Here is an 18894-nt window from a genome sequence, read left to right as displayed (position 1 = left end):
TCTTAAGGTGCAGCCAGTGAGTAGGTGAACGATAGAATCTGGGGCGAGTTGATGGGAAAATGGGGAGAATAAAATAGGATCTGTGTAGGTGTTATGTCAATGGATGTTTGACTTGATGTATCAAATCTCGTGTTTCCATGATATTACTCACCATAAACAACAGGAATTCTGCAGATGCTGGAAATTCAAGCAACACACATCAAAGTTGCTGGTGAACGCAGCAGGCCAGGCAGCATCTCTAGGAAGAGGCGCAGTCGACGTTTCAGGCCGAGACCCTTCGTCAGGACTAACTGAAGGAAGAGTGAGTAAGGGATTTGAAAGTTGGAGGGGGAGGGGGAGATCCAAAATGATAGGAGAAGGCAGGAGGGGGAGGGATGGAGCCAAGAGCTGGACAGGTGATAGGCAAAAGGGATATGAGAGGATCATGAGACAGGAGGTCCGGGAAGAAAGACAGTGGGGGGGGTACCCAGAGGATGGGCAAGGGGTATATTCAGAGGGACAAAAAGGAGAGTGAGAGAAAGAATGTGTGTATAAGAATAAGTAACAGATGGGGTACGAGGGGGAGGTGGGGCATTAGCGGAAGTTAGAGAAGTCGATGTTCATGCTATCAGGTTGGAGGCTACCCAGACGGAATATAAGATGTTGTTCCTCCAACCTGAGTGTGGCTTCATCTTGACAGTAGAGGAGGCCGTGGATAGACATGTCAGAATGGGAATGGGATGTGGAATTAAAATGTGTGGCCACTGGGAGATCCTGCTTTCTCTGGCGGACAGAGCGTAGGTGTTCAGCAAAGCGGTCTCCCAGTCTGCGTCGGGTCTCGCCAATATATAGAAGGCCACATCGGGAGCACTGGATGCAGTATATCACCCCAGCCGACTCACAGGTGAAGTGTTGCCTCACCTGGAAGGACTGTCTGGGGCCCTGAATGGTGGTAAGGGAGGAAGTGTAAGGGCATGTGTAGCACTTGTTCCGCTTACAAGGATAAGTGCCAGGAGGGAGATCAGTGGAGACCATCATTGTTTTATTTTTAAAGAACTCCTTATGCATCTAATGCCTGATTAAGTTCACATAGCCCTCGCTAATAGACCTGTGAAGGACTATAGGGAGTTTCTAAAATGGCTGATAGTCTACACTCAGCCAGGCAAAGGTGCAGATTTCCTCCTGCTTTCCCTGCCTCAGTAAGCCCAGTCTGAAGGTCCTCCAACACACGCACACCCATGGCTACGAAATAGACAATGCTGGTTGTGTGCTTTTAACCACACCGACTTTGGAATGCACTCCAGGAAGCGTCGACTTTGACCGTGCCAGCGCATCAAGACATCTGAGGTCTGTAAACTCTGTGGTTTCCAGCTGCCAGGGTCATCTGCTTTTCATTACGGTCACCCTTTCAGGGAGACGCTTCCTGTGTGACACCAGCGCTCCAAGAATTGCCCGTGGATCAGAAGGCAAAGAGTGATGAAACCTCGCTGGAGGTTGCCAGTGGCAGCAGGATCCAGACTAACTGGACGTGAGTGGTGATGCTCTGCTACAGTACGTTACACGTGGGAAATTGTCCTGCCTAAAGTGGCTAGACCTCTTCTCAGCGCAGATTTCCTGTGTGCCCAGGGGCTGTCAGTCAATTTTAAGAACTGCCAGCTTGTGGATGTCAGGGTCTTTGGGTCGTTACCTTGCTCCTCGGTAAGTTCCCCGCAACGATTCTTTTCAAGCGCGTGCACCGTCGCACACGAGTTTACTCAACTGCTGAGCAAATTCCTAATCCTCAACCAAACCCTCATTCTCCATGATAGTCACAAAGCATGGGTCGAGAACCACATACCCACAACTGGCCCGCCAATCCACGCCTGCGCGTGCAGACTGGACCCAGAAAGCTGACAACCACGAAGGCTGAGCGTGCCAATATGGAAAGACTCAGTATTGCACGCTGGACAAGTAGCCCCTTGGCTTCACCATAAGTCCGATGATGGTTGCCGCTACTATGGATTTCCTATTGCCCTGAACTACTTAAAAACTACTAGCGGCTTTAGGTATGGTGACATTCTATCACTGCTTTGCTCAGCGAGCTGCTGAACTTATGCTCCCCCTGCACATGTCTTTAAAGGGAATACACCTCATCATGTGCTTGACTGGTCAGCGGACGTGACCAGAACATTTGATGACACTAAACAAGCTCTTTCCAACGTGACCCTACTGACTCCCCGACACACCCATAACCATCGCTACTGATGCTTCAGGCTGTGCTGTGGGTGCTGTGCATGAACAGTTGATTGGAGGCTTGTGGCGGCCGCTCGCCTTTCTCAGCTAGCAGCTCCCTCCCTCTGAAAGGAAGTATGGCACATTTTACTGCGAGATTCTTGGTCTCTATCCGGCTATTCGCCACTTTTGTTTTCAACCGGAGGGTCGCCACTTCACAGCGTTCGTTGACCACAAACCCCCTCACGCGCACGGTGGCCAAAGTATCAGACCCTTGGTCTGCACGGCAGCAACGCCAACTGGCCCACATATCAGAGTGCACAACCGACATAGAACATATCAAAGGGAAAAATAATGCAGTGGTGGATTGCCTCTCAGGGCCAGCCATTGAAGCAATACACGTAAGCATGACAACCGACCAAGCTACTGACCCAGAGGTCCAGGCTTACAGAACAGCAGTTACACGACTGCAGGTGGTTGACATTAAGTTCAGAGAAGCTGGGGTTTCTTTCTGTGTGATGTCTCAACTAGTAGCCTTCACCCCATAGTGCCTGCAAGCTGGAGGCGGACTGATTTTAACTCCATTCGTGGCCCCCTGTATCTGGCTGGAAGGCCTCACAGAAACTGGTTGCTCTAAAGTTTGTGTGGTGCGGCCTTTAGTAAAGGACGTGCGTGATTGGAGCACAGCCTGTGCTGAGGGCCGGTCGACAAAAATTAACTGTCATGTTCAGGTACCATTGGCATCTTTTGAGGTCCCTGAGCGACAGTTTGACTTTGTCAACATGAACCTTGTTGGTCCTCTTCCCCCACCACCCGCGGATTCACGCACCTCCTTATCATGGTAGGCCGTACCACCAGGTGGCAACGGTCGTCCCACTAACATCGATGATGGCCGCAGACGTGGCTTGGGCGTTCATCAACAGCTGGGTTTGCTCAGATTGGTACCCTGACTGCAGTCTTCAATTCACATCAAACCTCCGGGCTGAGTTGGCCCAGAACCTCGATGTTAAGCCATACCATGGCTTATCACCTGCAGCCCAATGGCCTATGCAAGTGATTTCATCGCTCCTTAAAAGCTGCTCTGAGATCTTCCCTGACTGATGAATGTTGGCATGATCGTCTCCCGTGGGTCCTGCTGGGGCTCAGTAATGAGGACCTGCAATCGTCTGTGGCTGAGTTGGTACATGGGCAGCCTTTACAAGTGCCACGTGATTTTATTCCTGACGTTACTACCACCTTGTTGCCTTCTTCAGTAAACTCAATCCTCTGCACCTATTCCCAGCTCCCATCATAGTGCACAGCACTCTTGGGTTCCTGTTGACCTTGTTCATTTTTATCCACCATGATGCACAACAACATCCCCTTAAGCCCACTTATGAGGTTTTGGAATGGAGAGAAAGGACTTTTATCGTAGATAGGAGGGGTAAACCTGAATGTATTTTGGTCGATCACCTTTTTGCAGCCTACCAAGATTTGGAGGATTCCGCTGCCGCGCCCCTGGTGTTATAGCATCACCATGAGCGTGTCAACACACCTCTGGATGAGCCAGAGGAACCTGCTGTTCCTCCGCCCAGGGAACATAGGACCCAAGCCGGGTGGCTCATATGAGCTCCAGGCAGGCTCACAGTAGCAGTTTTGGTGAATTCTTGAGGGGTGGTCTGAGTAGGTTAATATAATTGGTAGAAACATATGCATAATTCACAAACCCCGACATTGAGTTGGGGTTCACTTTAAGAGGCTTCTCTGACGTAATGATGTAATGATGTCAAGTTTTTACTGCGCTTTATGCTCAATGTTTTGGTTGACAATAGAGGAGTTTTATGGTTTCTCTTTGACATAAAATGCCTCCGACATTTTATTTATGAAAACCTGCAGTTTCCTTAAGGGGAAACCTAGCCTGAAAAATCTGTTCGAATTCTTTGAGCAGGGTAGACAAAGGAGAGTCAGTGCATGTTGTTTACATGGATTTTCAGAAGGTCTTTGCGAGACCATGGATCTGCGCCTGGAAAGTCTTCACTTTCCTGGGCAAGGTTGTATGGAAGACCAGCAGTTGCCAATGCTGCAAGTCTCCCCTCTCCACGACACCGATGTTGTCCAAGGGAAGGGCATTAGCACCCATACAGCTTGGCACCAGTGTCGTCACAGAGCACTGTGTGATTAAATGCCTTGCTCAAGGACACAACACACTGCCTCGGCTGGGGCTCGAACTCACGATCTTCAGATTGCTAGCTGAACGCCTTAACCACTTGGCCACGTGCCCACACTTAACAAGATAAGAGCCCATAGTATTACAGGATGATACTAGCATGGATGGCTGATTGGCAGGAGGAAAAGAATCAGAGTAATGGTGCCTATTCATGGCTGCTGGAGACTACTGGTGTTACCACTACTGTACGACAGTGTACCAAAAAGAATTGATGCAATTTTAAAGGCAAAAGGAGGTCACACCACATATTGATTTGATTTAGTTTCTTACTGTTTACTGCTTTTCATTGTAATTTTTTTGATGTTAGAAACTTTTCATTATTTTTGAAAGCATCTTTGCTTTACAGATTTTTTTTACACAGTACTATAATTTATAAAGATAATTGACTTCTAATAGTTGTGTTTCTTAGTGCCTGTTCTTTGATCAGAGGACTACAATGAAGTCAGTTCACTGACTGAAATCCCCCGAGGCTGAAGTTTGCAATAATGCTCCTCCATTTATTTGACAAGTAGTAATGATCTCTCCTCTATAACAACCTAAAATAGAAATATTAATTTGCATTTTTTACTGAATCATGTTGAATAAAATGTTATCAGTTTCCATTTGCATTAATTATTCTCAAATATAAATGAAACTTTATCAATTTAAAATAATATCTGAAGCAGAATTCAGTTATTGTTTTATTTCTCTTGACTGAATCTTCTTGAAAATATGTTGCACTATCTGAAACCTTTTTCTTTTTATTCTATACATTCAAGTAATTTATCTCAATAGAATAGCAAGCCCTGCTATTAAAACTAATCAATAAGAATTCCCTTTGGTGTCTCTGATATGAATAAAAATAAATCTCATTATGTTTTCAAATTCTAAAATGTCTCTATCAATGAAGTCAATCTCAACTCTTCTAGAAATGACACACTTACATATGTAGTAGAACGTACACTCAGTGGCCACATTATTAGGTACTTCCTGTACGTTTGGAGTGTGTGTTCGTGGTCTTCTGCTGCTGTAGTCCATCCACTTAAACATTCAATGTGTTGTGCATTTAGAGATGCTCTTCTGCACACCACTGTTGTAACACATAGTTGTTTGAATTACTGTTCTCTTCCTGCCAACTTGAACCAATCTCTTTCATTAACAAGGCACATTTGCCCACAGCACTGCTGCTCGCTGGATGTTTTTTTGTGTTTCCCCCACCATTCTCTGCTGTGCACAAAAATCCCAGGAGATCAGCCTTTTCTGAGATACTCAAACCATCCCATCTGGCCCCAACAGTCATTCCATGGTCAAAGTCAGTTATATCACATTTCCACATTCTGATCTTTGGTCACAACCTCTTGACCATGTCTGCATACTTTTATGGATTGATTTTCTGCCAGCTAGTTGGCTGGTTAGATGCTTACATTAATGAGCAGGTGTGCAGACGTATCTAATAAAGTGGCCGTAAAGTTTATATGTTTAATGTGGCAAATGTTCTTGCACTAAAGCCTAAAAGTTGAAGCCAGATTTTGAGAGGACTAAGGTGGATTTAATTAAACATGAAAACCAGCAATGAGAGAGTTAACCAATCTCTCCTATTCTGTACTTTGAAAAATATGTCGGGCTTTCAAAAACTTCACCTCAAGGTATTTGGAAGCAACTGTGTTGTTGTTTGTTCAACTATCTATCACCTTTCGGCCAATAAATAATGATAACTTTTTAACTGTGAAATGATATATAGAAGAAAGTAATTCTTAAGGACGTGGTGCTCTGAGCCCGAGGAAGATAGGAGATAACTGCCCTGTGGGATGGGAAAGAGAAGGAGGGTTTGGTAGGTCAATATTCTGATGCATTCACAAAGAGGCTTTGTTTTTTAACCAGCTAAATGCTGAATAGTGATTAAGGCCCGTCTTGTAGCGAGAGGAATTTTCCATTCTATACCACTGCATAAACAACAATTTCACGATTCTCCCAATTGAAATCAATATCTCTTTAGTTACTGTTAGGTTTCATGTATGTTTGAACAAAGTATTTTTATGGCAGAAATTACCTTCATTTAATGTTGGAGGCTCCTTTAACCATATGCAAAATTTTCCAGCCGTGCACTGTTTTAAATGACACAGCAAATTTAGTACGATGGAGGTTTTGCATTATTTTGAGCAAAACATTAATTTAAACAACTGATGGAAGACACAGTCACTGGTCTATTTCACTTAAAAGGCAAAGATTTCAGTGGTTTCAGTATCTGTTGCTACCGCATTCATTCCCCCATATGCATCTTCTAGATTTCAAAATAAAGCTTTTAATTCTCATGGTACTTTGATAGTCCTTGCAGTAATACTTTTGATTACAAAGGTGAAATAAGAAGATAGAAGCTCAATCCAGCAAAAGAAAATTTTAGGAAAATTAGCTCTTCAGTCAAAGGTTTGCCTCTGCATGGACTGGCTGAGGTAGAGCTGAAGTAAGAAGAAAATGAATATTGAAGAGTCAGAATTTTACAGTGATCCTGAATATCAGCTTAGATGAAGGGTGGTACGGTAATGTAGTGGTTACCATATTGCTTTACACCGCTAGCAGTATGGTCAGGTTTCAATTCCCACTACTGGTTGTAAGTAGTTCGTAAGTTCTCTACTTGACCACATGAGTTGCCTCCAAGTGCCCTGGTTTCCTCCCATTTTTCAAATATGTATGGGTGAGGGTTATTAAGTTATTGACTTAATATGTAGATGGCTGTCCCAGCACAATGTTCAGACTGTGTTGACTGTCGACGCAAACAAAGCTTTTCACTTTATGTTTTGATGTTTCGATGTACATGTGAAAAAAAAGCTAAAACTAAGCTAATCTCTCTTGTCTGTTTTAAATGTTCCCATCGTTGCTGGTGCCTTATTGACATACAGTCTTACTGTGGTCCTGGAGCTGAAAACTTTTGGCTTTTGTTGTAACGTTTCCTGAGTCACTGGATCCATTTATGAAAATGTAAAAATTTTTGAATAGTATAATGTCACTGGCCGAGAAATGGCATCCAATGTTATGGCCACCCTGCTGAATGTAGTTCTTACATTCCCATGCTGGGTTTAAGGCATACCTTTAAGAAGTGAAAAATAGATACTATTTAATTTTTGTCAAATATTCTCAAAGGAAGATGTCATTGTTGAAATGCTTCACTGTGCTTTCAAATTCTTCATTGTTAGACAAGAGAAAAAACCACTTAGAAATTCATCACTTTGGTCACACTAAAGGTGCATTTTACCTTGTGACATTACTTCCTGATGGGTGCAAACTGTTGAAATGAAGAGGTAGAGCATGCTTCAAGCAGTAGTGCAAAATGACACAAGTCGGAAGGTGAAGGGATTTCAAGACTCTGCATTTGTTGGTTACCTTGTTGAGCAACTCCAGAAGTGCTTCTGATTCAAGTCTGAGTTTGCCAGGCAAAACTAGAACACAGTTTAGAATCAGGAACAATCCTGTGTAATTAGGTGCACGCACAGACAAGACTAGGTGAAGACATTATGCTTCCCTTCTTGAAGAAGATTTCTGAAGCAGCTGAGTTTATACAGCAGTCTTTGACCTCAGTGCTTGGCTGAGTAACCCAGGATGATGATTGATTTGTTGTGAAATCACGTAAATACTTTGAACATAAGACGTTAAGACACAGGAACACAATTAGGCCATTAAGCCCATCGAGTCTGCTCCACCAATCCATCATGGCTGGTATATTATCTCTTTCAACCCCAATATCCCATCTTTTCCCTGTATCTTTTGATACCCCTCCTAATCAAGAGCTTATCACCCTCTGTTTTAAATACATCCAATGACTTCACCTCCATAACTGTCCACAGCAATGAATTTCACAGATTCACCATCCTCTACCCAAAGAAATTCCTCTTCATTTCTGTTCTAAAGGGATATTCTGATATTCTGAGGCTGTGCCCTTTGATCCTAGACTTCCCCGCTCATCTCCACATCCACTCTGTCTCAGCCTTACAATATTTGATAGGGTTCAATGAGATCCCTCATATTCTTCTAATACTTCAGCGAGTACAGGTCCACAGCAATCAAACACTCCCCAGTTAATAACACTTTCATTCCTGGGATCACTCTCGTGAACTTTCTCTGGACCCTCTCCTTTGGAATTGAATTAAAGTAATATTTAACACTAAATATCTGATATTTTGCTATTTATCTTTCTGCTCCACGTATCTTGGATGTAAAAAAACAAGAAGATGAACAGGGTTAAACAATAATATATGAATAAATTCTTAATATTAAAACCTAAAGAAGTACAGGAGTCCCAAGTAATTGCATCTGACCAGCAGACTCACCAGAAATACAAGGTAAAGTTTGCTTCCCCTTCACTGTGTTTCCATGTACACTCCATGAATTCCTCATTGTAGACAATGCAATTCACATCTACAGGAAAAGTGGGAGACAGGATTACATGTTGTAGCTCATCAAGGTGTTTAGCAAGTGCCCACCATACCAGTGCAATGGAAAAATATAATATTGGTAAAAGTTAGAGATGTTAGGTAGGAAGGACTGTGGCAGATAGGAAAGCAGAAGAAAAATAAACAAAGGTGATGGTTTAAGTTAAAAGAGGCAGATACAATGACTCATTTCAGCCTTTAGGACTTAATGCTGAGTTCAGAAATCTTAAGTGATGACTTAGGTATTTCCATTTACCTCAACCTTTTGTTTTCTCATTCTACAACCATGAAAGTGTTAAGTTCATAGATTAATGTCCAGATGCCTCGCCATTTCACCCAGAGACACGAGATGAAATCCTACCATCTCGCTGGGCATTTTAAATTTCAGTAATTAAATGTATTTGGAATTAAAAGCTAGGATCAGTAAGTATCCTTAAAAATAATTGATTGGTGTCACAGCCTATCTTGTTGAATATTATCCTTCTTGGGAGAAGGTCTGCCTTTCCCCTTTCTTGCTTTCGACCCTCCGAAGGAGTTGACTTTTAACAGCCCTCTGGAGATTCCCTAGCAAGCCATTCATTTGATTGAACAGTTCAGGTTTAGTATTAAGTGCTTGTCTTGTCAGCAACAATCACATCCTGTGAATGAATTAAAGAATTCTTCTTTCATTTTGCACATACATCTTACACTTCACTTAATGTCTTGAGAGCTGTACTCAATAACAGATAATGGATGCGGGCATTGTGGAACCATTACTTACAAAGTGGGATTTATTTTATTTTTATTTTGCCAAACGTCTATAGTAGTGTGGTGGAGAATATATTGACTGGCTGCATCACAGCCTGGAATGGAAACACCAGGGCTGTTGAATGGAAAATTCTACAAAAAAAGCCCCTCCAACTATTGAGCACTTGTACACGGTGCGTTGTCGCAGGGCAGCGGTATCCACCATCAGGGACCCCTACCACCCAGGACATGCTCGTTTCTTACTGATGCCATCAGGAAGAAGGTACAGGAGCCTCAGGACTCACACCACCAGGCTATTACTCCTCCACCATCATCAGGCTCCTGAACCAGAGGCGATAACAATTCAAGATCACTTGCCTCATCAAATGAACTGTTTCCATCACCTATGAACTTTCTTTCAAGGACTCCTCATCTCAGGTTTTCAATAGTTTTTGGTTATTTATTATTATTATTAGTAGTAGTAGTAATATTTCTTTTTTCATTATTTATGCATTTGCGCAGTTTGTTGCCTTTTGCACATATGTTGTCCACCCCGTTGGTGGGGTCTATCATTGAATCTATTATGGTTATTGGATTTTTTTGAGTATGCCCACAAGAAAATGAAAATGATGATATATGTGTACTTTGATAATAAATTTACTTGAACTTTAAACTTTTTGAACTTTGATTTCTCCTACATTCTTTCTCTTGATCAAATCAAAGGTGCAGATTAAGCAATCTCTTTTCCTGTATATTTTTCATACCCTGAGAGGGGGAAGTACAGTTTTCATGAAAAGATTATAAGCTATTTGATTCTATTCCTCTTGGACTGGCATTCAAGCAAAGAGTTAATTATGTTCATTCAGAATGCAGAAGGAAATTAGAGATTAAGGTAAAAGAACCTTTAGGGGTAAGTGATCATAATATGATCAAATTTGAAATTTGAGAAGGAGAAGCTGAAGTCAGATGTATCAGTATTACAGTAGAGTAAAGGGAATTACAGAGAAATGAGGGAGGAGCTGGCCAAGATTGGAAAAGAACACTGGCAGGGATGATGGCAGAGCAGCACAGGCTGGAATTTAAATTATGAATACACATAGTCCTCTTTTATCGTCATTTAGTGATGCATGCATTAAGAAATGATACATTATTTCCTCCAGTGTGATATCATAAAACACAGGACAGACCAAGACTGAAAAAACTGACAAAACCACATAATTATAACATATAATTACAACAGTGCAACAATACCATAACTTGATGAAGAAGTCCGTGAGCACAGTAAAGTTCAAAGTTTCTCAAATGTCCCACATCTCACGCAGACGGGAGAAGGAAGAAAAACTCTTCCTGCCATGCCGACCACAATCCGACTCTGAGTCATCCAAAAACCTCGAGCTCTGATCAGCTCTCCGACACCGAGTACCGAGCGCCATCTCTGTCCGAACGATTCGACCTCCTTCTCGGTCGCCAAAAGCAGGCAAGGCCGGGGATTTTGAGGCCTACTCTCCGAAAGATTCCCGACCACACAGTAACAACAGCAGCGAAAGGGCGTTTCAGAAATTTCTCCAGAAGTTCCGCTGTGCTTTCACATCCATTCTCCATCAAATCAGAATTGTCCACAGCCCCTATTTAACAGATATGATATCATTTTTCACTGGAGGGCTGCGCACACGCAGGCGCGCCGCCATCTTCTCCTCCTGCCAGGAAGCAGTTTGGAAGGCACAGGATACTGAGTAAGCATTTTGCATCAATCTTCACTGTGGAAGACACTAGCAATATGGTGGAAGTGTGAGATGTCAGAGGTCAGGAAGTGTGTGAAGTTACCATTACTAGGGAGAATGGTCTTGGGAAACTGAAAGGTCTGAAGGTAGATAAGTCATCTGGACCAAATGGTGTACATCCCAGGGTTATGAAAGAGGTGGCTGAAGAGATTGTGGAGGAATTGGTAATGACCCTTTAAGCATCATTAGATTCTGGAATGGTTCCACAAGACTGGAAGGTTGCAAATGTCACTTTACTCCTCAAGAAGGGAGAGAGGCAGAAAAAGGAAAGAATAGGCCAGTTAGTCTGCCCTCAGAGGTTGGGAAGATGTTGTAGTCAATTATTAAGGATGTGACTTTGGGGTACTTGGAGGCACATAATAAAATAGAACATAGTCAGCATGGTTTCCTCAAGGGAAAAATCTTGCCTGAAAAATCTGTTGGAATTCTTTGAAGAAACAACAAGCAAGATAGACAAAGGAGAATGGTGTGTACTGGATTTTCAGAAGGCCTTTTACAAGGTGCCACACATGAGGCTGCTTAACAAGCTGCAAGCCCATAGTATTACAGGAAAGATTCTAGCATGGATAAAGCAATGGCTGATTGGCAGGAGTCAAAGAATGGGAATAAAGGGAGCCTCTTCTGACTGGCTGCTAGTGACTAGTGGTGTTCCACAGGAGTCTGTGATGGGACCGGCTTCTTTTTACATTCTATGTCAATGATTTGGATGATGGAAATGATGGCTTTGTTCTAAAGTTTGCAGATGATATGAAAATAGGTGGAGGTGCAGGTAGTTTTGAGGAAATAGGGAGGCTACGGAGGACTTCGACAGATTAGGAGAACATGCAATGAAGTGACAGATGGAATACAGTGTCAGGAAGTATATGGTCACACACTTCGGTAGAAGAACTGAAAGGGTTGACTATTTTCTAAATAGAACAAAAATACAAATATCTGAGGTGATAAGGGATCTTGGAGTCTTTGTGCAGGATTCCCGAAAGGTAAGTTTGCAGGTTGAGTCTGAGGTGAGGAAGGTAAATGCGATGTTAACATTCACTTCAAGAAGACTAGAATATAAAAGCAAGGATGTAATTTTGAGACTTTATAAAGCACTGCTGAGGCCTCACTTGGGAGTATTGTGAGCAGTTTTGGGCCCCTTATCTAAGAAAGGATGGCTGAAGCTGAAAACGGAGCTTCATGAATTTGATTTTAGGATTAAACGGCTTGTCATATGAAAATCATTTGATGGCTCTGACCCTGTATTTACTGAAATTCAGAAGTCTGAGTGGTGACCTAATTGAAACCTATCCAATGATGAAAGGCCTTGATAGAGTGGATATGGGACCATTCCAGAGTCCCTTGGGGGAGGGGGAGTCTAAGACCAGAGGACACCGCCTCAGAATAAAGGTGTATTCTTTTAGAATGGAGATGAGGAATTTCTTTAGCCAGAGAGTGGTGAATCTGTGGAATTTGCTGCCATAGGCAGCTGTGGAGACCAAATCTTTATGTATATTTAAGACAGAGAATAGTTTCTTGATTGGCCAGGGTATGAAGGGATATGGGGGAAAAGCTGGAGACTGGGGCTGGGTGGAAAATTGGATCAGCCACGATGAAATGGCAGAGCAGACTCGATACACCAAATGGCCTAATTCTGCTCCCATGTCTTATAGCAAGAGAGTTCCATAAGATCATTTGAGCAGTTCAGTTTAATGTACAGCTCTTGTACTCAATGTGATGATTAGAAGGTGTAGTGAACCAGACATGTGAGGAAGCAGGACTTTAGGTAAGAATGAAACCACAAAACAATCTGATGTACAGTAAAACACAGAGATCTTCTGGTTTAGAAAGAAATACCACTTTTTCACTTCCTCTGTGGAAGCAATCGCTCAACTCATGATCCGCAATTAAATAGACATCAGTGTTTAAAATTATTGGTTTACAGAACCCAAGCTGGATAAATCTGTGATACATTTATAAACTTTATGATGTGAAATAACTCAATATGAACAACTTTGTACTATTGTCATTATCCAGTAATGATATGAATATACAGATGACCAAAGGCAGTTATATAGAATGAATAGCTACACAATATTGTCTCTGTTACATGGAATTGGGACTTCATAGATCTGATTGTAGACAAAAGTCATTATAATATCAACCTAAATCCCAAATATCCAATATTATTATATGCAATGTTTCATGTAGTCTCTCCAGTTTGATTCAAACTGGCAGTTCAATCATGGACCCATTACTTTACATATAAACCATTTGAGCCAGGTCTACACTCAATCCACATGTATCTGTTATTCCATATTTAAACCATCAGGATCCCATGATAAATCTAGCCAGGCAACATCTAATCAATGGATTACAAATATTCCAATAACACAGAACTGATCAACTGAGAAACTGTCGCTTGAAATGAAATGCAAAACTTTTGCTGTAATCTCATATGATAATAAGCTCTTGTGATTATATTAATGATTAAATAGAAACAAAACTACAATTATTATTCAGCAATGAATATCAAAAGGTACACTGAAATTTCTTTTTTTTTTGTAATTTATTTTTTATTGAATTTCATCACCAAACATTTCCATAAGATGTATTTCAGATACTGTACATATATATCATATAGTCATATTTGTCACAAATCACCACATAATATTTATCTGAGGTATACATTTATAGAAAGGAGAGGAAAGAAAGAACAATCAAAAGAAGAAAACTATGTACAGAGTAGGTAGTGATTTGTTTTTACAACATATTCATTGACTTGTGAGAATAAAATCAGGCCTATGAGGTATTATACAGTTAAACTATTTTTCCAGTATGAATAAAATTGTTCCAACTTATGATTAACAGATGCTGTTATCTTCTCCATTTTGTAAATGTCCATTGTAATTTCCATCCATACATTTAAAGTTGGGCTCACCTGTGATAACCATTTCCTGGTAAGGGTCTTTTTACCAGCCACCAGCAGAACATTCATTAAATATTTATCTCTTTTCAACCATTCTTGAGGTATTTACCCAAAATATATGGCCTTATTCTCTAAGGGTATTTCACATCTAAAGATGTCTTGTAGGGCATTATGTATCCCACTCCAATAGTCTTTGATAACGGGGCATTCCCAGAAAATATGATAATGGTTTGCATTTTGATTTCCACAATTTCTCCAGCAAGCAGGGGAGTTACTATTATAATGGGATTTCTGAGAGGGTGTAATAAAATATCTTATCAAGTTTTTCCACCCGAACTCCCTCCATTTCTGTGAACCGGTACACTTCCATTGATACCTCCATATTATTGTCCAGTCTTCCTCAGATATTATTATCCCTCCTTCCTTCTCCCATTTTGTTTTAATGTATGAAGTCGAATGTGTTTTAAGATTTGACAAACCTTTATAAACGCTTGAAATTATTCTACTACCATTGTCTGAATTATATGCTTTTCTAAATAGCTCTATCAGACGTGTACTTGCTTTGGTTACATTTTTAACCGTCCTATTAACATACTGTCGCAACTGTAAATACCAGTAAAAGTCTTGTTTTTCTAATAAGTGTTTCTCTTTGAGCATTTCAAAACTGAACAGTGTTCCTTCTTTCATTATATTGCAAATAGCTGTTATTCCTTTAGCTGTCCAATCCTTAAATCTAGCATCCAGTTTATTTGGCGTAAAATCCGAGTCATATGCACACCATTTAAGAATTGCAATGTCTCTCTCTAGTTTATATTCTTTTATAATAATTTTCCATATTTTAAGAGTCCATTTCACCCACAGGTTGTCAATATTATTTATGTAACTTTGTAGGTTGTTATCAGCCAAAATTGCCTGTATGGGGATGGAAAGTATTCTCCTCCTCAATGTTTTTCCATTGAGCGCCATATGATGGGTTGCACCAGCATATCCCAGCTCTCAGCTGTGCTGCAAAATAATAATCTCTAACAGAAAGTAGGCCCCATCCCCCCTTTTCCTTGGCTAATTGCAAAGTTTTGAGATGAACCCTAGGCCTTTTACCTTGATATATATATCTTGATAGCATCTTGTTCCATTCATTGAATTGATTTTGGTTAATCTCTATTGGTAGGGTCTGAAAGAGATAGAGTAGTCTGGGCAGTATATTCATTTTAATAGATTCAATCCTTGAACTGAGACCAAGAAAAGGAATTAGGTTCCATCTTGTTATATCTTCCTTAATTTTTTAATATATAGGCTGATAACTGCATTCTGATAATTTTGCCAAATCTTTTGGCATAATGATGCCCAAATATTTGACGGACTCTGCTTGCCATGCCCAAGGATATCTACTTTCAATTTCTCTTGGTGGGCTATAGCTATATGAAAGTAGTCGGGTTTTATCTATGTTGATCTTGTATCCTGATACTCGGCCATATTGGTCAAAGGACTGCATCAATTTAGGTAAAGAGTATGTTGGTTGCCCTAGAGAGATCAAAATGTCATCCGCGTAACAGGCCAATTCATGCTCTGTCCCTTAATAGTAATTCCCCTGATATTTTCATTTTGTCTGGTGTATTGAGCTAATGGTTCCAGATATAATGCAAAGAGTAGCGGTGACCATGCACAACCCTGTCTTGTGCCCCTTTCTAGGGTAAAACTATTAGATAAATATCCATTGATTTTAATCCTAGCAGTAGGATTGTCTTATAGTGCCTATATAGTTTTAATAATTGTGTCATGCAGACCAAATCTATGTAAAACTCTGTAAAGAAAATTCCAATTAACCGAATCAAATGCCTTTTCAATGTCCACGCTTATCACTATTGCTTCAATTTCATTTTTTAAAATATGATCCAAAATGTGGTGTTCTTCGTATATTGTCTTGTGTTTGATGTTGTTGTATAAAACCTGTCTGAACATTATGTATCAGTGTGGGTAGAAACTCTTCTAAACATTTGGCCATGATGGAGGTAAATATTCTATAATCCACATTAAGAACAGATATTGGTCTAAATGACCCACATTCCATTTTATCCTTGCCTTCTTTCGATATAGCTGAAATTATCGCCTCCTTCCAGCTGGGTGGCATTAGCACCTTTCTTAGGGCCCAGTTCAGTGTGGGGAGTAAAGTAGGAATTAACTCACTTCTAAACTCCTTATACCACTCTGCCGTATATCCATCTGATCCTGGTGACTTGCTTAATTTAAGCCTACTAATTGCAGTTTTTAATTCAACTTCAGTTATATCAGCAGTCATCGTTCTATTTTGTCCTTTGCTTAAAGTGGGTAACTCTAAAGAATTCAGGAAGGTGTCAATTTGGGTTATGCTTCCCCCTGGAACTTTGGAATATAGAGTTTTGTAAAACATTTCAAAAGCTTCTTGAATTACACTCAGCTTATTTTTTTTTATCACTTTTGTTCTTGGATCCCTTATTCTATGAATTGTATTTTCTGCTATCTTTTTTTTCCAGTTTCCATGCCAGTATTTTCATAGATTTAGATCCACTTTCATAGTGTCTCTGTTTCAGAAACATTAATTTTTTTTCTAATTTCTTGCGTAGCCAAACTATTAATTTCATTCCTATTTTTTTAAAATTTCCTCCAGTGTTTCCTGTGCCAAACTCAATTTGTATTTTTTTCTAGTTCCTTCAGCTTATTTTGTAATTCCTCTAATGTTCTATTCCTTTTTTTTCCTTATATGAAGACATCACTATAATTTTCCCTCTTAAGACAGCCTTCAGAGTATCCCATAGAATGGGAGGTGAAACTTCTCCATTATCATTGAACTCTAAGTAAAGACCAATTTCTTTTTTAATTTGTTCCCTAAAATAGGGATCATTGAGTATACTTGAATTTAGTTTCCAAGTAGTATTCTCTGGTTGTAGGTCATAATCAACAGATAAATATATAGGTGCATGGTCACCTACATCTATTGTTCCAATTCCACAGGTGATTATTTTAGAAACATAGAAACATAGAAAATAGGTGCAGGAGTAGGCCATTCGGCCCTTCGAGCCTGCACCGCCATTTATTATGATCATGGCTGATCATCCAACTCAGAACCCCGCCCCAGCCTTCCCTCCATACCCCCTTGACCCCTGTAGCCACAAGGGCCATATCTAACTCCTTCTTAAACATAGCCAATGAACTGGCCTCAACAGTTTCCTGTGGCAGAGAATTCCACAGATTCACCACTCTCTGTGTGAAGAAGTTTTTCCTAATCTCGGTCCTAAATGGCTTCCCCTCTATCCTCAAACTGTGATCCCTCGTTCTGGACTTCCCCAACATCGGGAACAATCTTCCTGCATCTAGCCTGTCCAATCCCTTTAGGATCTTATACGTTTCAATCAGATCCCCCCTCAATCTTCTAAATTCCAACGAGTACAAGCCCAGTTCATCCAGTCTTTCTTCATATGAAAGTCCTGCCATCCCAGGAATCAATCTGGTGAACCTTCTTTGTACTCCCTCTATGGCAAAGATGTCTTTCCTCAGATTAGGGGACCAAAACTGCACATAATACTCCAGGTGTGGTCTCACCAAGGCCTTGTACAACTGCAGTAGTACCTCCCTGCTCCTGTACTCGAATCTTCTCGCTATAAATGCCAGCATACCATTCGCCTTTTTCACCGCCTGCTGTACCTGCATGCCCACTTTCAATGACTGGTGTATAATGACACCCAGGTCTCGTTGCACCTCCCCTTTTCCTAATCGGCCACCATTCAGATAATAATCTGTTTTCCTATTTTTGCCACCAAAGTGGATAACTTCACATTTATCCACATTAAATTGCATCTGCCATGAGTTTGCCCACTCACACAACCTATCCAAGTCACTCTGCATCCTCTTAGCATCCTCCTCACTGCTAACACTGCCACCCAGCTTCGTGTCATCCGCAAACTTGGAGATGCTGCATTTAATTCCCTCATCCAAGTCATTAATATATATTGTAAACAACTGGGGTCCCAGCACTGAGCCTTGCGGTACCCCACTAGTCACCGCCTGCCATTCTGAAAAGGTCCCGTTTATTCCCACTCTTTGCTTCCTGTCTGCTAACCAATTCTCCACCCACACCAATACCTTACCCCCAATACCATGTGCTTTAAGTTTGCACACTAATCTCCTGTGTGGGACCTTGTCAAAAGCCTTTTGAAAATCCAAATATACCACATCCACTGGTTCTCCCCTATCCACTCTACTAGTTACATCCTCAAAAAATTCTATGAGATTCGTCAGACATGATTTTCCTTTCACAAATCCATGCTGACTTTGTCCGATCATTTCACCGCTTTCCAAATGTGCTGTTATCACATCCTTGATAACTGACTCCAGCAGTTTCCCCACCACCGACGTTAGGCTAACCGGTCTATAATTCCCCGGTTTCTCTCTCCCTCCTTTTTTAAAAAGTGGGGTTACATTAGCCACCCTCCAATCCTCAGGAACTAGTCCAGAATCTAACGAGTTTTGAAAAATTATCACTAATGCATCCACTATTTCTTGGGCTACTTCCTTAAGCACTCTAGGATGCAGACCATCTGGCCCTGGGGATTTATCTGCCTTCAATCCCTTCAATTTACCTAACATCACTTCCCTACTAACATGTATTTCACTCAGTTCCTCCATCTCACTGGACCCTCTGTCCCTTAC

General features: G+C 41.1%; 1 protein-coding gene across 2 annotated transcripts in view; it reads right to left on the bottom strand.

Moving 5' to 3' along the window:
* Positions 1-18894, bottom strand: part of LOC134353405 (interleukin-13 receptor subunit alpha-2-like) — a 73609-nt gene that overhangs the window by 50375 nt on the left and 4340 nt on the right. For both annotated transcript variants that reach the window (XM_063061431.1, XM_063061432.1), the window contains exon 2: positions 8698-8785. In XM_063061431.1, the coding sequence (XP_062917501.1) occupies positions 8698-8785 (88 nt within the window). The remainder of the gene's footprint in view (positions 1-8697; positions 8786-18894) is intronic.

Source organism: Mobula hypostoma, chromosome 10 (assembly GCF_963921235.1).
Source record: "Mobula hypostoma chromosome 10, sMobHyp1.1, whole genome shotgun sequence".
NCBI lineage: Eukaryota > Metazoa > Chordata > Chondrichthyes > Myliobatiformes > Myliobatidae > Mobula > Mobula hypostoma.
Note: the sequence above shows the minus strand (reverse complement) of the source record. Positions and strands in the feature narration are given on the sequence as shown.